This window comes from Bacillus rossius, chromosome 10 (assembly GCF_032445375.1).
Source record: "Bacillus rossius redtenbacheri isolate Brsri chromosome 10, Brsri_v3, whole genome shotgun sequence".
Taxonomy (NCBI): Eukaryota; Metazoa; Arthropoda; class Insecta; order Phasmatodea; family Bacillidae; genus Bacillus; species Bacillus rossius.
The window spans coordinates 59,935,486-59,959,939 of record NC_086337.1 but is presented as its reverse complement, the minus strand read 5'-3'; the positions used below and the strand labels follow the sequence as shown (position 1 = coordinate 59,959,939).

Sequence of the window (24,454 nt, the reverse complement as noted above, 5' to 3'; positions counted from 1 at the left end):
TGGAATCCACCTTAAATACAAAATGTTGGATTTTTCTCATAAAAACAATATAAGTATCAATTACAACACAATTCACATAACTTACCAGTTGATCAACATTCTGTTTCGAATCAAAATACTTTGAACCTTGGGAACACTGCATATTCGTCTTCTTATCTATTGTAAAAGGTTCCCCGAAATAATCAATAGCAGGTCCCAGGTTCCCATAGCTATATTGAAAAAAATTTCTTTTGTTTGAAATTTTTTCATCTGAAATATATGAACAGTGCAAAAACATATTTGCATACCCATCATATATTCTTAAAATTAGTAACAGAGAACCAAAACAAAGCCCTTAATCTTTAAGGCTCCTGGCTACCTACTCATTTGCTGTAAATGCAAGGTAATTTACTGAAGGGCAAAAGAAAGAGACCTAGGGGTATATGGTTTCATCTCATCAACAATGTGGTCTTTAACAACACACTTCGGACCATGGTGGTTGAGTGGTCAGATCACTGGCGTGCTTCCAAGGTGTTCCGGTTTTGATTCCCGGCAAGGTTTAACTCTGCTTTTTTAGAGGTGGAATATGAAACAGTTTTGCAGTGCTCTGTGGGTGTTCTTGGGGTACTCTGTTCACCACATTTTCTTATTCTGTTTATGCTCCATTAGCAACTCATTGCCTTTCACCTTAATGTTGATGAATCATTAAGCTCAGGAGAGATACATTTCAAGTCAGGGAAACCTAGGAGGCAATCAGGCATGGCCTGCAGTAAGATGCCATCACAGCACTTGAAGTCAGACATGCGTGTCAAATGGAAAGACAGTTAAAAGGACCATGATAGAACCCAGGTCATCCTGAAGGCAAGTTACTTAAACGATACCTTGTCTTGAAAAATCGTTATTTAAATCAGTACATTTTGTTTTTAACCGTATTTTTGTCATAGTTTTGTGTGTATCTAAACAGTATAAATACAAATATTAATATCAAAGTGAGCAAAAATTTTTATAGGTACCTACTATCACAATAATTTAAGCTTCATAAATTTTTAATGTTAGAATTATATTATATACGTAAATGAACTTACCTGCTGCCTCATGAACTCTACTTTCACGAACTCAAAAAGAATATCCTAAATTTTTCAAACCTAATAAAAATTGTCATATGTTACTTGATCATTAAAATACCCCGGATTTATTTTTCTGTTTCCTGTAAAGAGGAACTCTGTAATTTTTGCTTTGCAAATTCAAACAAAGTCATTTCGCTAGTAATAAAAATAACTTTCAACCGCGCTTTATCATTAGAAGAAAAAAAAAGATGCTACCGAAGTTGCACGAGCGAGCTACGAATTTCGGATATCATCGGATATCCTCTGCAGGATACTGAGAAGATCGGTAGATGTCGCTTGCCTTGTGACTTGGAGGCATAGGGACATTATATTAGTTGCCGAAATAGCCACGAGATAGCATACAGAGCGCGAAAGCAAGCATATAGGCGGTGCCAATAAGTATTAACTTTGTCTACGGGGGAAGGGGGGGATATATATATATATATACATGTATATATATATATATATATATATATATATAAATATAAATAAAGAGAGAGAGAGAGAGAGAGAGAGAGAAAATACCGGTAGTGTGACTGAACACGGCCTACCAACGGTGATCCATGTTCAAAGGGGGGGTAAACTTAGTACTTAAATTAGCAAACGGGTGTCGTGGCGCTGCAGCAAGGCAGGAGAGGGCTCAGTCCAAGGGTAATATCAAAAAGGTTTGGTCGCGTGGGGCTCTGCGCGGGGGCTGGGTGGGGGGGGGGGGGGGGGGGGTTACGACAGTTCGAGGAAGAACCAAAAAAAGCGTGGGTGGGGGTGGAAAAGCTGGCGTGGGGTAATGTCGGTGGTGCGCACGGCATGGAGGCGGATCGAAACGCAATGGCGGTCACTGAACATGGGTATCCATATGTTGCATGTTATCTGTTGCGCGTTATCGTTACGTATAACCCTGAGACACGAAACGATGCAACCATGTTGGAATTTCCACCATGCCATTCATTCATTACAGTGTATCCATATCAAAAACAAATGTCACGTCCCGTAGGCACACGAGAAAGGCAGTTCATAAGTAGCCATGAGCGCAGGTGAACTTGCAGCGGCCGTCTACAGTTTTACAAACCTCACGATTAAAATAGAAAGAAGAGCAAGCCACATCGTTGGTTAATGTCAAAAGTATTTCCTAGTAAGAAACTGACGATGGTTCGAGTTTGTTGGCTGATTTGAAGTTTCAGGCCGTGAGTTGCACAAATACTTTACGAGAATACATTCGACAGTGTTTGAATTTTTTTCTTCGTTCAATTGGGCCGAAAAATGAAGATGAACGACACTTGGTTCTTTCGTCAAGCCGTGAACTCCTGTGATGTGACGGCGAAAAACCGACAAATGATGGATCGAGCCCGTTTCGTATCATGTTTTGACATGCAATGCTACAACGAGTCCCGTCTTCACATGCTGATGTTGGTTGCATAACGGGACTACGTTACGGTCGTTTGCAAATTACAACACATGATAGCCACCCTCACCGGACATGCCAGATCGCGCCGGCCGTGTCTGGAGTATGTGTGGGCAGGCGTGGCAACACAGCAGGAGATCAGGACTGAGTGGCGCATAGCCGCCCATCGCTGAAACACTGAAACACTAGCGGCAGTAGAGCTGTCTGCGGAGGTCAAAGTTGGAAGGACCACACCAAAGCAATAGTAGGTTTAATTCATGAACCCCAGAAAGCATAACCTGGAGATCTTTACAAGGTACTTAAGAAACACCAAAATAAAACTTTCATTGGGCCAAGAAAATAACTAATTTGCGGCACATCTTTAGTTTAGGTAGAGAGTGACGAAATAAAATGTTTATAAATTTTTTTTTCACACTAGGCCTTGACATCATTTTTCAAGTGTTTTCTACAATGTTAATCTATGTACCGCAGTTTTGCAAATATTTTGACCTTTGCCTTGCAACAAAATGCGCAGTAATGTGCTTGGTGTTTGGTCAAGTGCTGTGGTGTTGTGGTTGTTATCAGCAATACTGATAAGGAACACGCGCCTTCACCACTTGGACCGCGGAAGATGAAAAAAACATTTCACTCCTTTAATTCAAAAACATTTTCAAGTTTTTGTAAAGATACAATTGTTTCTTCGGGAGTTTTAAGTGTCGTTTATTGCAAAAAAATGTATGCATTGAAAACATGTTCGCAACTCATAAACAACATACGTTTTTCAAAAATATGCTTTATCTTTCGCAAGAGTAAACCATAATATGTAAACACTTATAAGTAATATACAAACTTTCAACGTTTTGTTGCAAATGGTTTCTCGGGAATTTAGAGACGCAAATAACCTTATTAGTTAAATTCCATCTGGGCACTATCAGTATCCTAGAAAACCTTGTATTATACTCATCAAACAATAGCTGGGCGAGGCCTCCAGAGGTCTGCATCCAGAGGCTGCTAGGCACAGCGCACATGCGGGAGGTGTGTGCGGGGGCGTATCTGTTATCAGAAGTGAACTGGCTGTCCAACAATCGCACAACTGTGTACCGCGTTAAAAAAAAATTAAACAAACACGACTTCTGATTTTAAAGTCAATTCATTTTAATTAAGGACGGGCCAATCAAATCGTCAAATCCTGAAACACGTAGTCTACTATCAAATTTTTAGTATTAGAAGGATTCGATATTCGAGGAAAAAGACGCGAATATATATATATAGGAAATAAAGTAAAAAAAATCAACACTGAATACATCTGAAGTGTACTAGGTCAGAATTTTTCTCCTTAATTCTTATCCCTTTACCATTCCCCAAAATATTGTACTTTTTTAACACGCAATATATTATAAAATTACAATATATATTGATTCTGGAAACTTATTTGTGAAACAAACATTTAAAAGATTAAATGCTTGAACACCGTAGTTAATATTTTATATTTCTTGTATATTAATATATTTTTGACACTTGAACTTAGATTCGGATTCAAGAGGTGTATTATAAGTAATCTTTGGGATTCGATTTCGAGATTTGGATTTGAGAAAATTGGGATATAACACATCACAAATTCTAATATTTTATATTGCGTATTAGAATATTATTTATTCCAACTGCAGGGATTATAGTTCTTCTGTGCTAGCCTGATTATTTATGAGCGCTATTTTTTTGAATATTCTATACTTTTTACTGTTTGCTGTAGCGCCTCGTGGCACGTGTGCTCGCTGCCTTCCTGGAAGCGACTTGTCATGGGAACTAACCATCGCTCGGACGAAGGCTATGTGACTATCTCAACTGCGAACTAGCAGTTTTCAAAATCCCTTAGAGGCCCCAGAGACGTAACTAGAGGGGCAGACCGGGCTTTGGGCCGGGGGGGGGGGGAACTGGTAGAGTAATTTTCACTATAGATATTTACTTGAATATCGTAGTGTTCGAACACAAAAAATGAAATGTTGTAATGCAGATGTACTGAATTATTTGTTTTAAAAGATACATACATGTGTATCGTCAAAAAAAATTGCTATGTATGTAAATGTATGCGAGTGTTAAAAATGAAATAATTGCAAATAAATATATATATTTACAATCTAAGTTAAATCAGACATTTTTTTAATAGTGGAATTAATATGTGGTGGTGATGATATGGAATGTTGTCAGGAAAATTTTGATTCAGTTATTTTGAAAAACAAAAGGAGGGGGGGGGGGGGAGTTCTTCCCCAGGTGGAAACTAGCCCTGTCACGTCACTGAGAGGCACCTGTGCTGCGCATTGGAACAGCGAATGACGTTGCCAGCATCGTAAAGCGATGCTAGCCGGGGAACAGTAATGTTGGGAAAGGGGGTGGGGGGTCATCTCACATACCGCGGGTATCTCACAACGCAATCAATGTTCCAAACGGTGACCTTAACCAGAGTTCCTGATAGCGATCTGACAGCGTGACGCCCCAGGAACACAGTGTGGGAGTGGTTATCGGGAGAGCTGCTATAAAGGCGGGGCTCGGGCCGACCACCCCCAGGGCTTGCAGTCAGCCAGCGAGGATGAGACACCTGGTGATCGCGCTGACGGCCTGTGTGCTGGCGGTCGGCGGGGCAGAGGACCTGGAGTGGTGGCAGAGGACTGTCCTGTACCAGGTGTACCCGCGCTCCTTCAAGGACAGCGATGGTGACGGCATGGGCGACCTGCAAGGTGGGCCGACATACATGCACCATGTGCGTCTCTGCCTGAGGACGGGAGCAGACAGCTGTTCCCGAAACTTCGCTTGTTTCTGTTTTGGAAAACTATTGTGTTTGTTTCGTCTTATCGTTCTGTCGTGTTTTTTGTCTCGTTACAACTGTTGTGCTGAATTTTTTTGGGTTCAATATTTTTGTGATGTCATCATTTGTGGTTTTTTTTTCGTTCTCTTAGTCCATTTTTCTTTGTTTTTCTTTGTTTGTTGACCATATTCCTGTTATGGAATATAATGTATTATCCTGTTGACAACGGCAATTTTTTGCTTAATTTGTGTTTTTGTCTTTGGTTTTTTGTAGTTTTCTTCTACAGACATACATGTGCTCAGCAATGGGATATGTCCAAAAGCTTACATCAAGTCATTCTTTAAATGGTTCATGGTTCTTGGACATACACCATTGCTGTTGTGCATTCAAGAAAGCAAATTAAGAAATAAAAATGAAAACATAAACCCACAGAGAACAGACCTAAATAAACTATTTCAAGCAGGTAAATCCAACGATATACTTAAACATGTATTATGGACGACTCAAGAAGACAGCACAGACGAACACATTGGACTAACAAGGATGAGACAGTTTCAACAATAACAGTAAATGCAGGCAGAAAACAAAACCTGGACAACGCAGCAAATATACGAACACAACGATGCAGATAAACAGTTATTATGGACAACACAACTACGGCAACACTAAACGAACACGACGAACACATTTGGTTTCCGATGACAAAACACTGGCGACGTTTCGGGAACTGGCAATCTGTTTTTTTCATCGGGCACATCATCGTTGTGTTAATCTGTTTGACGCAGCTAATTTAGGCTCGTTCTCTGAGGGTTTATGCTTTCATTTTTATTACTTAATTTGCGTTATTGACAGTGCAAAACTGCAGGGACGTATGCCCAAGAAATTGTATTAAAATACAACTACACGTTATGTGTTTTCCAATTTGTATAAACTTGAAAATTAATTTTCTTTTAGTTTATAATTTTAGAATTATGGGGCGTAACGTTCAGTTGACGTGTTCGCCGTACAAAGCCTCGTGTCGCCACAGACGTGCAGTGGAACAAACATGGCGCCACATTGCAATGAAGATACACCACTCTCTTCCTGGGGAAACTTACGTTGCACAAAGCCTTTCCAACACCTGGAATACTGGCCTTCTCGTAACTTCAACGTTCCTTGAACTGCACACGTGCCTAGTCGCTTCAGCTCGCCAGTCGCCAAGATAGTCGCTACTGAGCCTGCAAACACTCGCCTCGACAATGAACCTGCGTCATGCGACGTAACTAAGATACCTGCAGCAATCCTCAAATATTCTTCTCTTCTTTAATGGCTTAAGTATCTTTGTTACGTCACTTGATACAAATATGCCACACCTTTAACTCACGCGTTTTTTAACTAAAAAAAAAAAATCGCGAAGTTACACGAAAGCCAGTATTCGGGCGTGTTGAAAGACTTTGTGAAGTGCAGGCTTCACTCTTCATTATGGAACCACTTTCCAAAACTCTATGAGAGTTACACTTTTTTCGTTACGCTTTTTTCCGTTACGCTCTGGTGACGTAATCGCCTCGATTTACTCTATCGTCTGTAAAGAAGTTTTACTGTAAAAACAATGAAACACTGACAAGTAAAAACATTATTCTCTAGCCCGCGAGTCCTCTTTCACTGTGAAATCAACTATTTATTCTTCTTATCCAAACCAAATGAATAACATTTATTTAGCTGTATATCAGTACATATACGTCAAAATAAATCTGTTTCGTTTTTACCCCGTAGCGAGTATACACGTAGCGTATTATACATATATATATATTTTTTTGTGGTAGACAATAGCGACACGCTTTTGGATTGGAACACAAGGACGAATAAGTGTACTTCGCGAGTACTCTGATAGTGGCTCGTGCAATGTACGTTATGTGTTCGAATCCTGGACACTGGTTGCATGCGTGTCGCTGTTAGAAGCACGTTTTGGAAAATGCGTTATTTTATCTGTTTCTCTGTTAGCATACCATCATAAGTATAAATCATACCTGATAATTATGTAAAACATGCCAGTAAGTATATATTTCTGATAAGGAAGTATTTTTCACCAAATAGAAAATCCCATCTGGCGTAATCAGCGAAACGAAACATAAAAGTTTTGAAAGATGGCGTGGGAAAGTTTGAGATAGGCTAGTTTGAGAGGTTATTTAGAGTACCTACTTTGATTTGCTATCGCAGATCAAAGATAGCCGCGCTTTTATCTTTCATATAAATGTTTTTTTATACCATTCAGAACTTCTTTGGATCTGAAAAAATGCAGTTCCAACCAGAAAAAAGGGCGATACCTGTTGGCAGAGTTGCCAAGTCGACACCTCACGAGCAAAAGGTTCCGCGTTCAAATCTCGGGCAAGCGATCTTTCTGCTGTTTTGGATGCTAACATTACCTTAATTTAGCGCAAAGCTTTGGCCTGATTAGCATTCCGGTGTTAACATTACTAGCGGTAGTAATTCATACTAATGATATAAAGGCAGTGTGTGATTAGAATCAGTGAATTACATATTTCAAGGATAGGGATCATGGCATCTGTAGGCGCCAGCAATGCTGACAAAGTCTAAGAGTTAAGGACACAGCCAACTCTCTGGTTAGCTGAGGCAGAGGGCTAAGGTGGTGACTATGCTAGGTAGCCCTGGCCTGGTCATGGCTGAAACTCTAACACCATCCTGATCAAAGGAGGGAGTAATCCCTTGACATCTTTGTATAACTATTACTTGTTCTGGAATGATAAATTGATCTGTAAGCCTATTCCCAACCTACCCTAAAGAGCGCATATTTGGGAGGACAGGTGGATGGTGTCTACCTTAGGTAGGAACACAGATGTACATGCAATCAATTAGTGAGCCTTCATTTAGCAACACTGCATTCTCAGGACATTTGCGTTAAATGTTTTTATTTTTCACTATCTATATCAGGGATAATAGAGAAGATGGATCACATAAAAGATGCTGGGGCGGACGCATTTTGGATGTCGCCCATATTCACTTCGCCAGGAGTCGATTCTGGCTACGATATCTCGAACTACACCGAGATCGACCCGATGTTCGGGACCATGGAAGACTTCGAAGACCTGATCTACAAGGCGAACGAACTAGGTAAGATTGTGAAGATCGACAGTTTTGTGATTTAGCACCAGAAAACGAATTTCGTTGATTGCACGCTTACGATTTGTTTTTAATTTCTTTCCAGATCTGAAGGTGCTGCTCGATCTGGTACCCAACCACGTGAGCAACGAAAGTGAGTGGTTTGTGAAATCCGTGCAGAGGATCGAGCCGTACACTAATTATTTCGTGTGGGCTGACCCGAAGTACGACGAGAACGGCACCAGACTGCCGCCGAACAACTGGGTAAGGAAACCACCGCCACACTGCACACGGGGAGTTCTTATAGTCACTCAGTGCCGGAACCCATGCTAGTGTTGTCTTTCACTCCTCAATAATCCACCGGTACAAAATATCCAATAATTTACTAGAACGATATAAAAAAAACAACTAAGTACACAATAAATATACTTAAACATACTAACACTAATGGGAATGTATTAAAAAATTATCACAATTCTAATAAAATTATATTGAAGTTCTAACGAGAGTTTTCAGCCTAACGAGAAATGTAGCATTGTAGCTTGGCTTCACTAACGGTTGTCTGACAGTGTGTAAGGAGTGGAACAATCAATATTTCTCCTTTCCTTCTCTATCATCGAGCATTGCACTTTTCGTTACGCTCTGATGAGTCATAGGCCGTGTGTATAATAAAGTTCCCGGACTGTAAATGTGACGTATGATTTGAAAGCCAGAAATGGAAGGCCACTTTGCCACGTCTCAGCTTCCTTGTAGCCTCGTGAGCTCTTGCTGAGGCAGGTGCTTGCTTGCAGCTGAGCTACTTCGGCGGGTCGGCCTGGGAGTGGCGCGAGGAGAGGCAGCAGTACTACCTGCACCAGTTGGTCTGTCAGCTTCCTTGTAGCCTCGTGAGCTCGTGCTGAGGCAGGTGCTTGCTTGCAGCTGAGCTACTTCGGCGGGTCGGCCTGGGAGTGGCGCGAGGAGAGGCAGCAGTACTACCTGCACCAGTTGGACTGTCAGCTTCCTTGTAGCCTCGTGAGCTCGTGCTGAGGCAGGTGCTTGCTTGCAGCTGAGCTACTTCGGCGGGTCGGCCTGGGAGTGGCGCGAGGAGAGACAGCAGTACTACCTGCACCAGTTGGTCTGTCAGCTTCCTTGTAGCCTCGTGAGCTCGTGCTGAGGCAGGTGCTTGCTTGCTTGCAGCTGAGCTACTTCGGCGGGTCGGCCTGGGAGTGGCGCGAGGAGAGGCAGCAGTACTACCTGCACCAGTTGGTCTGTCAGCTTCCTTGTAGCCTCGTGAGCTCGTGCTGAGGCAGGTGCTTGCTTGCAGCTGAGCTACTTCGGCGGGTCGGCCTGGGAGTGGCGCGAGGAGAGGCAGCAGTACTACCTGCACCAGTTGGTCTGTCAGCTTCCTTGTAGCCTCGTGAGCTCGTGCTGAGGCAGGTGCTTGCTTGCAGCTGAGCTACTTCGGCGGGTCGGCCTGGGAGTGGCGCGAGGAGAGGCAGCAGTACTACCTGCACCAGTTGGTCTGTCAGCTTCCTTGTAGCCTCGTGAGCTCGTGCTGAGGCAGGTGCTTGCTTGCAGCTGAGCTACTTCGGCGGGTCGGCCTGGGAGTGGCGCGAGGAGAGGCAGCAGTACTACCTGCACCAGTTGGTCTGTCAGCTTCCTTGTAGCCTCGTGAGCTCGTGCTGAGGCAGGTGCTTGCTTGCAGCTGAGCTACTTCGGCGGGTCGGCCTGGGAGTGGCGCGAGGAGAGGCAGCAGTACTACCTGCACCAGTTGGTCTGTCAGCTTCCTTGTAGCCTCGTGAGCTCGTGCTGAGGCAGGTGCTTGCTTGCAGCTGAGCTACTTCGGCGGGTCGGCCTGGGAGTGGCGCGAGGAGAGACAGCAGTACTACCTGCACCAGTTGGTCTGTCAGCTTCCTTGTAGCCTCGTGAGCTCGTGCTGAGGCAGGTGCTTGCTTGCAGCTGAGCTACTTCGGCGGGTCGGCCTGGGAGTGGCGCGAGGAGAGACAGCAGTACTACCTGCACCAGTTGGTCTGTCAGCTTCCTTGTAGCCTCGTGAGCTCGTGCTGAGGCAGGTGCTTGCTTGCAGCTGAGCTACTTCGGCGGGTCGGCCTGGGAGTGGCGCGAGGAGAGGCAGCAGTACTACCTGCACCAGTTGGTCTGTCAGCTTCCTTGTAGCCTCGTGAGCTCGTGCTGAGGCAGGTGCTTGCTTGCAGCTGAGATACTTCGGCGGGTCGGCCTGGGAGTGGCGCGAGGAGAGGCAGCAGTACTACCTGCACCAGTTGGTCTGTCAGCTTCCTTGTAGCCTCGTGAGCTCGTGCTGAGGCAGGTGCTTGCTTGCAGCTGAGCTACTTCGGCGGGTCGGCCTGGGAGTGGCGCAAGGAGAGGCAGCAGTACTACCTGCACCAGTTGGTCTGTCAGCTTCCTTGTAGCCTCGTGAGCTCGTGCTGAGGCAGGTGCTTGCTTGCAGCTGAGCTACTTCGGCGGGTCGGCCTGGGAGTGGCGCGAGGAGAGGCAGCAGTACTACCTGCACCAGTTCGTCGTGCAACAGCCCGACCTTAACTACCGCTACAAGCCCGTGGCCGAGGAGATCAAGGTGACCAGGGGGCAGGGGGGGGAGTCCCTCACTCAGGGTAGTAACTGTGGACCGGGGTTGATAAATGTAAACCGCAAATATATGTTCAAGGAAAACTTTCAGCATATTTTAGAGTTTTCTATTTATTGTATTCATTTGGGGAGTATACAACATTCAGGCACCTACCCAGAGATGACTTGTGTCGGTTACAAGCCACGCGCCAAACACTCGCCCCCCCCCCACTCCTCTCCACAGTTTTGCAGCCCTGGGTGAGGTCCGTTTCTTCATTATCAAATAAATTATTTTATTGCAAAAAGTATCCACTTAAGTGTACAGAAAGATTTTTTTTTTAAATAATTTTACAGATTTTTTAAATTAAAGGAATATGTTCGTGCCCTGAGATACCTGTATAACATTTTAATATTAACTGCTTCATAACGAGAATAGGATCTTTGACATTTGAACTCACACTCACCAATTTATTAAAGTAGAAATATATGTTTTGGTATGAAAATATTTAACCTTTAAGCAAGTCGACAAAATGTATTTGTTAAAAATGTCGTTAACTATGCGATGAATAATTTTTATTAAAAGTAAAAAGGCCATTGAAAACAGAAAGGAATATATTTCATGGCTATAAACCTGAAATGTTCGTGTTATTGTCTGGCGCCAGTCTGGCACGCAGATGTTTATTGAAGGAAGTTATCACTGGATTACGGGTTATTGACACGCTTTGTAGTACTTCAAACGAATAACAACGCTAAAAAAACATCTGATCGAATAATGTGAGACTTTATTTGCGCACGCATAAGCTACTGTGTATTTCTATGCCTATATTAAATTATTTAAAGCAGAACTTACCATCGTTTTTTATTTTACTTATTATTTTAGTTTTTTTCTGGAGCAGTTTTAATGAAATATACGCATTACAGTCTATAATAGTTATTTACGATTGGAAGAAGGTTGACAGTTTTAAGTTCGGTACGTTGTCTCTTAAAGCATAGCTTGATAATATTGTCAAAAATACAAACATATAGCACACTATTTTCGATGCAAAAGTTTTCGACATTTATTCATAAGTGAATTCAAAATAGGTTACGAGTTAAAGCACTACATTAAGTATTATATATAAACATTTCTACAGAAATAAAACGTGTACCTTTTGAATACCATTTTGATATGATTTCGCCAGGATGTTCTAGCCATACAGCAAGGCTCTGAGATGATCCAAATAAGTTAGACGAGTTATAAAAAGGAATGAATATGGAAGTTACATTCAGTTAGCAAGAACCGAATTGAATGAGCCAAATGATAAGTTAAATATAAATATAGTATGGTGACTATTTGTTAACAAACTTGTTGCATTGTTTACATGAGTATTTTGCTGGGAATAGTCATAGGCCATTGATGGCCTCACACGCAGAAGACAAGTGGTCTATCCTATATCGAGGTTACTGGGAAAGGTTGGTAACGAGACAAAATAATTACTTTCCAAAATAATTTTAATATGTAAACATTCATAAAAAGTTATTCTTTCCTGACTTCTCCAGAATACTAAAACCTGTTACGAAAACACCAGATGCCAGGACACACACACACACGACGCGCAGAGCTTCAGAACAAACCACACGATTTGACAACTGGATTTAAGAAAACGCCGAGTTAGTATGATTAGTTCTGGGTCCGTATTTCGATTTCAAACTGTATTTCTGGGAGAGTAAATATGGCTAAAACGCGTGTCTTTAGAATAATGTTTAGGTATGAAAAATCCAGTACGGATTATTGGAAAACCTCATTTCTCCGCCGTCTAACATTATGGCAACCACTCATATTTTATGGCAGTCCAATGCACGACGAGAAGACTGCGTGCCAGCCCACAATAAGAGGCGACGGGTTAAGTTCACAGTTATCACCACGGTAACATCCGCGCCAAACTAGAGGATGCGAGCATTCATCGCCACAGGAGACTTCCGTGGCGACCTTCAACAAGTATTGCTCTATGTACACCCGAGCCGTCACGACGAGCGCAGCTCAGATAACCAAGACCTGAGGTGTAGGCCAAGCTGTACGAGGCACGGCTTGCGCAGGGCGTGATGCGGTTCTGGCTGGACAAGGGCGTGCACGGCTTCCGGGTGGACGCCGTGTCGTGTCTGTACGAGGACAGACGCCTGCGCGACGAGCCGCCGTCGGGCCAGAACGGCACGGCGCCCGACCAGGAGGGCTCCCTCAGCCACGTCTACACGCACAACCAGCCCGGCAACTACGAGCTCATCCACCAGTGGCGCGAGGTGGTCGACGAGTACACGAGGCAGGACGGCGTCGCGAGGTGAGGCGGCGCTGCTTTTTGTGGAAGTGACTGTCTTCAAACGACAGGAATTCTAGTTCGTACTCACTAACCGCCATCAGGCGCGTTCAAGCACTATTTCAGCAGTGTTTTGGGTGTTGCAGTTGGGCGATGTCGTAGACAGGGGCATATGTTTTGTTGACAGTTCCATCGCTGAACAATCTGTTTAATGCTGGGTTCACAAACTATTAACAATGCACAGCTAACGATAGTGAGTCTATGACTTTGGTACTCCCCCACTCAAGGAAGTTCTCATTTTGCTTTCAACAATATAACATAGCAAATGTTTCACACACTGGCTCCCGAAGTTCCTGTCTCCATGGAGCATAAGGCCTGTTTATGGGTGACATGAGCGAAACCTAGGAAAGGAAGTGTTAATTTGTGTGGAAAGGGGGGGGATATTGTTAGTAGTAGTGCTAGATCACTAATTTGGAGGTTGGTACTAGCTTGAAAACAAGCTGTGTTTGCACTGAAAGATATGTAGCTATGGGCAATGACACGTTTCAAGGTAGAAATAAAAAGTAAATGGACTGATGTATTAGTTGGTTGATGTTTACAAAACGAAGGTTTGGTGAAAATAATCTCAGCGATAGAAATGATTGATATTTAGAAAGAACCGAACTACAGCAAAGGGACGTGCAAAGGTGCATGAAAGTGCTCATATTGCGAATATTAAAATGATATTTATTTTCTCAGGATCCTGATCACTGAGGGAGACTCAGGACTGAACTACACCTTCAAGTACTACGGACCGAAGACTCGGCCAGGCGCTCACCTGAACTTCAACCTGTTCCTGTTCCAAGTCCTGTACAAGGACGCCGACGCCTTCGCCTACAACGAGACCATCAACACGTGGCTGGAGCACAAGCCCGACCACTGCTGGCCCAACTGGCTGGTGAGTGAACGCACTGGCCAGTGGAGGCGAGGCTAGGAGGAGGACTGCTCCCTGAGCGAGGCTAGGAGGAGGGATGCTCCCTGAGCGAGGCTAGGAGGAGGGCAGCTCCCTGTGCGAGGCTAGGAGGAGGGCAGCTCCCTGAGCGAGGCTAGGAGGATGGCAGCTCCCTGAGCGAGGCTAGGAGGAGGGCAGCTCCCTGTGCGAGGCTAGGAGGAGGGCAGCTCCCTGAGCGAGGCTAGGAGGATGGCAGCTCCCTGAGCGAGGCTAGGAGGAGGGCAGCTCCCTGAGCGAGGCTAGGAGGAGGGCAGCTCCCTGTGCGAGGCTAGGAGGAGGGCAGCTCCCTGAGCGAGGCTAGGAGGAAGGCAGCTCCCTGTGCGAGGCTAGGAGGAGGGATGCTCCCTGAGCGAGGCTAGGAGGAGGGCAGCTCCCTGAGCGAGGCTAGGAGGAGGGCAGCTCCCTGAGCGAGGCTAGGAGGAGGGCAGCTCCCTGAGCGAGGCTAGGAGGAGGGCAGCTCCCTGAGCGAGGCTAGGAGGAGGTATGCTCCCTGAGCGAGGCTAGGAGGAGGGCAACTCCCTGAGCGAGGCTAGGAGGAGAGCAGCTCCCTGAGCGAGGCTAGGAGGAAGGCAGCTCCCTGTGCGAGGCTAGGAGGAGGGATGCTCCCTGAGCGAGGCTAGGAGGAAGGCAGCTCCCTGAGCGAGGCTAGGAGGAGGGCAGCTCCCTGAGCGAGGCTAGGAGGAAGGCAGCTCCCTGTGCGAGGCTAGGAGGAGGGATGCTCCCTGAGCGAGGCTAGGAGGAGGGCAGCTCCCTGAGCGAGGCTAGGAGGAGGGCAGCTCCCTGAGCGAGGCTAGGAGGAGGGCAGCTCCCTGAGCGAGGCTAGGAGGAAGGCAGCTCCCTGTGCGAGGCTAGGAGGAGGGCAGCTACCTGAGCGAGGCTAGGAGGAGGGCAGCTCCCTGAGCGAGGCTAGGAGGAGGGCAGCTCCCTGTGCGAGGCTAGGAGGAGGGCAGCTCCCTGAGCGAGGCTAGGAGGAAGGCAGCTCCCTGTGCGAGGCTAGGAGGAGGGATGCTCCCTGAGCGAGGCTAGGAGGAGGGCAGCTCCCTGAGCGAGGCTAGGAGGAAGGCAGCTCCCTGTGCGAGGCTAGGAGGAGGGATGCTCCCTGAGCGAGGCTAGGAGGAGGGCAGCTCCCTGAGCGAGGCTAGGAGGAGGGCAGCTCCCTGAGCGAGGCTAGGAGGAGGGCAGCTCCCTGAGCGAGGCTAGGAGGAAGGCAGCTCCCTGTGCGAGGCTAGGAGTAGGGCAGCTCCCTGAGCGAGGCTAGGAGGAGGGCAGCTCCCTGAGCGAGGCTAGGAGGAGGGCAGCTCCCTGAGCGAGGCTAGGAGGAAGGCAGCTCCCTGTGCGAGGCTAGGAGGAGGGATGCTCCCTGAGCGAGGCTAGGAGGAGGGTAGCTCCCTGAGCGAGGCTAGGAGGAGGGCAGCTCCCTGAGCGAGGCTAGGAGGAAGGCAGCTCCCTGTGCGAGGCTAGGAGGAGGGATGCTCCCTGAGCGAGGCTAGGAGGAGGGCAGCTCCCTGTGCGAGGCTAGGAGGAGGGCAGCTCCCTGTGCGAGGCTAGGAGGAGGGCAGCTCCCTGAGCGAGGCTAGGAGGAAGGCAGCTCCCTGTGCGAGGCTAGGAGGAGGGATGCTCCCTGAGCGAGGCTAGGAGGAGGGCAGCTCCCTGAGCGAGGCTAGGAGGAGGGCAGCTCCCTGAGCGAGGCTAGGAGAAGGGCAGCTCCCTGAGCGAGGCTAGGAGGAGGGCAGCTCCCTGTGCGAGTCTAGGAGGAGGGCAGCTCCCTGAGCAAGGCTAGGAGGAGGGCAGCTCCCTGAGCGAGGCTAGGAGGAGGGCAGCTCCCTGAGCGAGGCTAGGAGGAGGGCAGCTCCCTGAGCGAGGATAGGAGGAGGACAGCTCCCTGAGAGAGGCTAGGAGGAGTTCATTAATTTATGCGAGGCTAGGTGGAGGAAAACACACTTTGTGAGGCTAGAAGAATAAAAGTGAACACTGATGCTGTGGAGATAGAAAAGTGTCACTGGAATCAGATTTTGGTGTGTGTTGAAATTTTATTTATATTTTCTCTCTTAAACCCATATTTAGGTCGCTGAGTAGTATTGAGTTTAATATACAGTACATTATATCGGATTTAAACTTATGCAACGTATATATACATATATACACACACCTTCAAAACATAAACTTCTTATTTCTGTAGCAAAGCAGACACGACTATTGCAGATTATCAGTGGCGATTCATCAGTGAGTCCAGTGCTCGTCATCTAACTGGACCCTGGTGATTGCACACATGAGCTACTGAATGATCTCTCAGGTTGAAATGGTCCGTATGCGTTCAGAAAAAAAAAATTCATGGTTTTGGTTGATTATTATACCAAAGCGTATTTTTAAATTCAAACAAAACGTTTTGTCGAACAGTGTATTTGTGCTCAGTAAATGCCGAATTTAGACAAGTGTATCTCTGCGGTGTTTTTATCGTGCTCTTGGAGGCATGGTGACCCATGTTTGCTATTAAAATAAAAATAATATGTACATACAAAATACAATAAAGGCGGAAAATTGGAATAGATAAAGGTGTTTTGAGGGATAAATAATCAATATCAGCACCTCTGCAAATCACAAGTTTTTGGGATTTCTGGAATGATATTGTAATTATTATTTAAAAAAGTCTCTAAACTCCACAATTACTCGTTGGACCCTGAACCAGCTGGAAGCCTGCCCGGTGTTCCGTTCCTGGCGCTGTCCGTGCTCGCTTCCTCCGAACCGCTTAGAACAAATACAATTGTACTCAGTTTAGCCGTCGTGCGTATAAGTAAGCCTTAATGTAGCCTGTAAAAGTTACCTGTACGCTGGAAGGAAACATAGTAACGCCGTTTGGAAAAAACTGCAAATTCAAAATGAATTCTTTAATAATTTTTGACTTTTTTTTAGCTTTGCTTTATTATTTTATTCTTAATTCCTTAAAATAGTTTAATTTGCCAAGTCCAAAAATACTTAAATATGATTCATATATTTTTAATATTTATTCCATTATCAATGTACTTAAAAAAAAAACCACATATAAAAAGTCAGATCTTGAAACTTGCCTTCTGAATTGATACCGATGCAGTTAATACAAAGTGTAAACATTATCGAGGATGTGCTATCTTCCATTGGTCATTGTGTTCATTATTTATCACGTCATGAGCTACAATTAGTGATTATCTATTATCTGTAAACACACACAAAATAAAAAAAACACAATGTTTTTAATCTTCTATTCCAGCCCTCAGATAGCACTTGTTTACTTTTTTAGCAGATAACTAGCTAGCGTGATAACTTTGAAGAAAGTTTGCAACAACGGGGAAATTCGCAGAAGTGACAGACAGCTACAGGGTGACCAGCGCCGAAGTTAGATTCGTGCATACCCGGCGGTGCAGAGAACGAGTTGTTCTAAACAAAATAACAAAAAATAACTTTTTATTCTTTCGTAAATTTTCGAACCACTGACCAAGTTTTGTAGCCAGATATTTGGACCACCATTCATCATAATCGTGATCTCTGTTTAAATTAGAATTTACAAAAAAAAAAAAAAAAAAAAAAACTTTAAATGTAGGAAGAAGTTCAATGACCCAGGGTATGTGTTATATATAGGGACACCTGTATTTCGCGATTTAATTTCATGTCAAAGTATTTCACAAAGCACTGTAGCTTTTTCTAAGAGTCATGGCAAAAATTGTGAGGGTGCAGCAGTACGGTGACCACATTCTCATTGGCCCCGTCAAGAGCGGGACGACACCTCTCACCGACCTCAGCCAATAACCACAGGAGAAAAGCTACAGTATTTTGTGGAATACCTTGACACGAAATGTATTCGCGAAATACAGGTGTCCCTAGTTATAAGTATATAAAAAGGGGGTTGCCTGTAAATTCGGTTTACGGACGATAATTTTACGTGATAACATCATAAGAAAACATTGATGAAAAATTGCATACTTTTTAATTTTCAAATATTATTTACAGTTTTTGCAAATTTAATTTTAAAAAATTGTTTGGATATAATCACGAAAAATTAGTTATAGAAATAAACTGAAATTGGACAAATAAATAAAAAGTTTTAAATTGCTGCTTTTAAAAAGCCCGCCTTCACCTGTTTGATATAGAAGATGTTCTCGCACGGTGGTCGGCCGGTTCTCGCACGCTCGGCACGGGCGGAGCGTGACAAGGAGTCGTACGTGTCAGAAAGCACGCGTGCACAAGGCGAGATCACGCCAGGAAGACCGCGTGTGCTGGCGCAGGTGGGGAACCACGACAACGCGCGGGTGGCGACGCGCGCCGGGCAGGCCCTGGTGGACGCCGTGAACGCAGTGCTGCTGTGGCTGCCGGGCACCGCCATCACCTACAACGGCGAGGAGATCGGCATGAACAACACGCACGTGAGCTGGAACCAGACAGTGGACCCGCCCGGCAGAAGGGCTGGCCCGCAGAACTACAGCTCGTTCAGCCGCGACCCGGAGCGCACGCCCTTCCAGTGGGACAACTCCACCAGCGCCGGTCAGTGGCTCAGTCCAGCGCGCAATCACTAGGGACTGGAAAAATTCGCAGTTTCGATCACCTCTAGGATAGACTCCACGATCCTCCATGTACACGAGAAAATTACACCAGCCCATTGGCTACTGACTCGTGACACCTGCTAACTGGGATGCTTGCGATTCGATACTTCTCACGTTGAGGGTCATTAATTGGCTCGCAGTTATTCAGGCAAACTGTGTTCTAATCACAGAAGCGGAAATAAGTTACACGCACTTGGATTCTAGCGTAACGCGAAATGAAACCGCGAATTTTTCCGGTCTCTAGCAATCACTTGTTGCGCATCAACAAGTACTGTTGGCGGAAAAATTTTTGGGCATGATGGGAGTAAAATTTTAAGGTTTTCGTGAAACATTGTTGTGAAACTTTTTTTTCTTAACCTAACTTAAAGCTATGAGTGTCTGGGTAGGGAAGACTCTTAAGTGTGTCTCAGGCCGAAGCCTATACGCTCTAATCATGCAGGTTGTGAACCATGCAGGAGAGGAAGCATGCATCATGTGCTAGGAGGGGATTGGCAAGCCATGGCAACGTTTTGGCCATGACTAACTCTCCTCACTGACTGTTCTAGACTAAAAACTAGATAAGTTGGGCCCAGGTAAAATCTGCATAGACACAGGGAAAACCCTGGGCACTGACATGCGGGATGCAACATTTCATGCATTAATTACAAGCAGGTTGGTTACATTGCTTCATTTTTGATATAAAGTTACAATCCTTATCAAACAAAATGCTACAAAATCCTTTTTAAAACAGAGCGAATGTCTTTACACTTTCTGAGCTCAGCTCTTAGCCTTTGAAGTTATTTTACATGTTATTTGTTTTTGATATTAGTGACTCTGTTACTTTAATATTTTCTGATATGTACCGGGTTTTCTTTGATCATAATTTTCCATGTTTATTTTGTTTGTTTCAAAGTCAGTTTAAATGGGTGTAATCCATTTACAGTTTCAGTAGGTCACTAGAGTTTGTGAATTATGTGCTTAAAAAATTAAAATATATCACTCCGTGAAAAGAAACATGTCTTATGAAATCAAAGCTCTAATTTTTTGCCTTAATTTAAGCTAATACGCTAAAACACTTGGTTGTTCTTGCTGTCTCCTAGAACCAGATATGTAAGGTCACCTTAGAATACTCCCTGCCAGCTGCTTCCAAATGAAGTTGATTAGATACAGTAAATTGGAAGATAACCTGTTCAAATGGTCGAGTGTTGTGATGTTGTCAGGGTTCTCCAGCAGCAACGACACCTGGCTGCCCGTCAACAGCAACTACAAACAGTTGAACCTCCAGCAACAACAAGAAGCCAGCGAGAGCCACTACAAGGTCTACAAACAGCTGGTGGCTGAGAGGAAGTCCAAGACCCTTCAGAAGGGAAAAACTATAGCTGAAGCCGTGACGAAGGAAGTCTTTGCTCTTGTCAGGTACGGCAAGCCAAGTATTTTGTATATCATAATTGTAGAAACATTCATTGCATTAATAATTCAAATTCAATTCTTTTTTAACTCAGGGCAAATAATTAAATATACGAAACTGGGATATTTGAAGTGAGCCGTAAACATAAATTACCTATATAAGCAACTCAGTTTTCTTTACTAGACTTAATCGAGATTCAACCTCGTTTACTCTAGAATGTATATTCTGTATGAGATCGTGTTGCCATTTGGCTATAATTATGATTACTGTCGTGATACAGCGTTGTTTTAATTCTTAATAGTTTCTAATGGTTTATCATGAAGATCATTAGAGAAACCCTCCAGTTTCTTGGATAAAACTGGCGCCAGGACAGCACAACGCTCATTTGAACACTCGAGCAACATTCTCCACTTGATCGTCTCGTCGATGTAGCGATGACTTGGTGACGTCTGGAAGACGAGACGCGCAGAGACGCGTGGCTTCCAGGATCCTGAGGCGCACGCGACCGGCGACTGTCGGCAAGACCACACTGTCGCCACAGAGGACGCACTTCGGGTCGTTGGTTCCTGGTTACATTCAATACTTAGTTCACGAAGAGTTATCAGTGTACAGAATGAGACAATCCGACCGAGAATCTTCGACAGCATGTCCACTAAAAAAAGTTAAAACCTACGACTCATGTTCTTAAAGTGATTCCCAAGGCTGGTGTCGGCCTACGCCTTTGAAGTCGGAGCTGAAAAATGATATTTTATTGAAAATAATAAAGCAATTGAGATGGCACACTCAACGTCTGGGTAACGTTCAGTGAAACAAAGTTCTACGACAACCGCAATACTTGTCGCTGTCGTAAAATGATTTCATAAAAATTATTGGTGATAAAATTCATTATTTTCCCAAAAATTTCACGATTTGTTGCGTGATGAATAGGGCCTTGTATTTTTCGCGAAAATATTTCCAGACCAGTTGTGTGTTAAATGTTTTCAGCAATATCTGTGTTTTCGTGATTGACTGGGTTTCTTTCAAGTACCTACATACCTACGGTCAGCACACCAATCACAGCCATCCAGCGTAGAAGCACACGCGTGCTGAATGGCCCGGACAAACAGGGCAATGGCTTCTCTTGCAGACGGCTGCCAGTCACAAGGGAACAATCACTAGCGCGTACATACCTTGTTGCAGTCTAATGAGCAATCATATTGTTTCGCTAAAAATACATGCTCCTAGTGATGAACCTCAGACGCAGTTTGTATGTCAAACTCTGACCCACTCTGTATGATTGCACACATTTCGCAAATTCTGTGTGCATGAAGATACGTTGTATTTCTTTTCTTAGGGAGTTGGACGGCGAAGATACGTACATTCTGGCTGTGAACTTGGGCAACGAGACAACAAGGACGGACCTGACAGCATCCATCCCCTCTCTCCCGACCAGCGCGGCGGTGGTGGTGGCGAGTGTGGGCTCTGGCTTCATCAGAGGGTAACTAGGACCTTTGTTATTGGTGTGGCTGGTTTTCCTTGAACGTTCTTCATAACATACACTGACAAAACAGTTTTACTGTCACCCCAAAATGTGTTTTAATTATTCACCCATACATAGATTTTGTTGTGGTAATTAAGTAATTATGTATCGTACACAATACTATTTAATAGAAGCAACAAACATATTTTGTTACAAATAAATATTTTTATGGCTTTAAATTTGACTTGGAGCTTTAAAGCAGCGTTTGTGTTCACTTATGGACACTTATGGCTGGATAAATTCTCAGGTTCATTTTGAAAGTGTTTTAATAATTTAGAATGCACTTTAAGATTAATTATGTGGTTAATTCATTCATCCATAATACAACTTTTTTTTACGGAGGCAAATTTTGTATGTTTTCGCAATTCAAATACAAGTTCTTACAAACCAATACTATGCAGCCTGGAATTAAAATTTACATTTGCTAGTTATCTTTGATTAACGCCTACTTCACAAAAATAAAATGCAAGCTATATTGTACATTGAAAAGTATTTGTTTGTTATTTATTTTCAGAGAGATACTGAACACGACAGAAATCTCTATCCCTTCGAAAGGCTTCGTGGGTTTGAAAGGATCACCGATGAAGTCACATTCAGCTTCATTTTCTTCTTCTCCGTCGTCTTCAGAAAGTTGGAAAGCGTTGTTCTTTTTCTTCAAGAGGTGGGACAGCGCACCCACAGTTACACGATGTGCTGACGGCCATGCTTGTACTGAAAGTTAGTTACTCGGCCACACTTTAGCATCGTCTGAGACACGAAGTTAGATGAATACTGCTTGAATGTATTGAAAAGGCGAGATGTAAGATCGAGTTAGATTTGATCGACTACTTGATTGTAGAAGTTAAATTAACGGGACCTCATGTGCTGAAAGGGTTTGACCATTTATGATATATTGGTGTAGTGGCACATGAGCTTTGTCACTGGGAACCTGGTGCCAGCTGGATCTAGGAGTATACTCTACCTCCGCAGCGTTATTTCATGTGAACCACTTTCTTTAATACTTATAAAGTCGCGAGCTACCAGAGAACTTGCACGATGGCGTAAGGAATTGAAAACAGAAAGTGGAAGACGTTGAATCAAAATCGAGAGGGTGCTTATGTTAGGCTTTTTAACTAAAGTACTTATACGGGAAGTCCAAAGTTCTTTAACATCTACGCGCTTACGTGTTTATACTTTGTTTAGCTTAGTTAATTTTGGGTATAAGGGAATCATCATTTTGCTCGCGAATGTTTGGTAGATTTGAGAAGTAAGTCATTTATAAACATTGACTTTAAACATTCGCACTTTCTGCGTCAACAGTAAAAGCTATTCCGTGGTCTGATTTGTTTAAGTCTTTAAAAATGTATACCTGCAGATACTCTTAACTCATTGTATAATGTGTACGTTATAAATAGTTGCGTATTTCTTGTTACAAATAGTTGTGTATTTATTGTTACAAATAGTTGCGTATTTCTTGTCATAAAGTCGTTTGCTATCGAGAGATTCAGCACAAAAATAAAATATTTTCGTCGTTACCATAAAATGCTTAATGCAGCTTATAAATGCACACTGCCAAAGTTGTGACAGAAAGAAAAAATGGCTTTTATTTTTTAAATAGGCTTGTGCTAAAGAAGCCCATATAAGTTATTGCTGTATATTTTTACTTTTTTTTTGTACCGGATTAAAGTTCAACTAAAAATACTCTTGACAAAATGAAAAAAAAAAATCTTAAAGAAGCAAAAAATAAAAAAAATAAATGTACTAGCTAAATTTGTATGTTGCTGATTGTAATCGTTTGTAATGTCAACACATATATTTCATAGCAAATATTTTTTTTTTGTTTTTTGTTAACAAAACAACATGTAATGTTCTATCTAGTAAAGTAGTAAACAAGTAAATGCAGAAAACAATTGTTTGTGGTAACATGATTTTACAGTAATGAATTTTATATTAATGAATATAGTTGATTTATGGTATAAATGAAAGCCCTGTTCAGTTTATTTTTTCTAGACACATTTTATTATTCCGAAACATGGCAGACTGTTCGTTGCCATGTAACTAGCGAATAGTGTTCATACGCGAGCCAAATAGAACATAAATACAGTTGATACTAATATTTACGTTAGTATCACACTGGCTCTCACTCGAATGCAAACACATTGCGAACAGTTACAGATTTCACTGGCCACATTCTCTACTTTTAAATTGTAATAAGATGTTAAAACACCGAACTACTATCGAAGTAAGTAGTCAACGGTTACAGTTATGCGAGGAGTCGATAAGTCATAGTCAGCGACGATTCTACAAATTTTCTCGTAATAGTATTGAGATAAAAGAAAATTTACTAAAACTACAAAAAATATGTGATTGTCTAGTCATAATAATAACTCATAAATTGATTCCTTAATTTTTTTAACATTGTAAATGTATGGAATTATATTTTTTATCTTTTATATCTTAGGTATAAGTTTTAGTTGCATTTTATTCACTTACTAACAATCATATTTGTTATATAAAATTAATTTAGTTTGTAAGTTTTATTTTGGTATTTTCTGAAAATATTCTTGTTAAACATTTATTGTATGGACATTCATTTTTGTAACTTAAAAATGATAGAAATTGTAACATATTTTAAGAGTCATAATAAATATTTGCACTTTTAAGACTATAATATTGTATTATTTCACTATTACATACTATAATAGGAATGGCGAACCTTTATTAGTGGACGTGCCATTCTTTTTTGTGAAATAAATAATCACGTGGCTATGATTTGCCATCAAAGAATCTTGACT

The 24,454-nt window shown here is 43.3% G+C and overlaps 1 protein-coding gene across 1 annotated transcript; it reads left to right on the top strand.

Annotated features, from left to right (window-relative positions):
- The first annotated feature begins 5,028 nt into the window (after positions 1-5,028).
- Positions 5,029-24,330, top strand: LOC134536291 (maltase 2-like). Its single transcript, XM_063376042.1, has 10 exons — positions 5,029-5,195; positions 8,192-8,371; positions 8,466-8,623; positions 10,806-10,931; positions 12,998-13,236; positions 13,951-14,149; positions 18,460-18,715; positions 19,974-20,169; positions 21,495-21,638; positions 22,195-24,330. Exons 1-10 carry the CDS (start codon positions 5,048-5,050, stop codon positions 22,400-22,402), a joined length of 1,854 nt encoding a protein of 617 aa, XP_063232112.1. The 5' UTR covers positions 5,029-5,047; the 3' UTR covers positions 22,403-24,330.
- The last annotated feature ends 124 nt before the right edge of the window (positions 24,331-24,454 follow it).

What these genes read in the sequence shown, in the direction of transcription:
- LOC134536291 (XM_063376042.1), top strand. Translation starts at nt 5,048, where the DNA reads ATGAGACACCTGGTGATCGCGCTGACGGCCTGTGTGCTGGCGGTCGGC. An exon ending in GAAGTCTTTGCTCTTGTCAG is followed by an intron (nt 20,170 to 21,494) that starts GTACGGCAAGCC and finishes TTCTTTTCTTAG; the next exon opens with GGAGTTGGACGGCGAAGATA. An exon ending in GGCTCTGGCTTCATCAGAGG is followed by an intron (nt 21,639 to 22,194) that starts GTAACTAGGACC and finishes ATTTATTTTCAG; the next exon opens with AGAGATACTGAACACGACAG.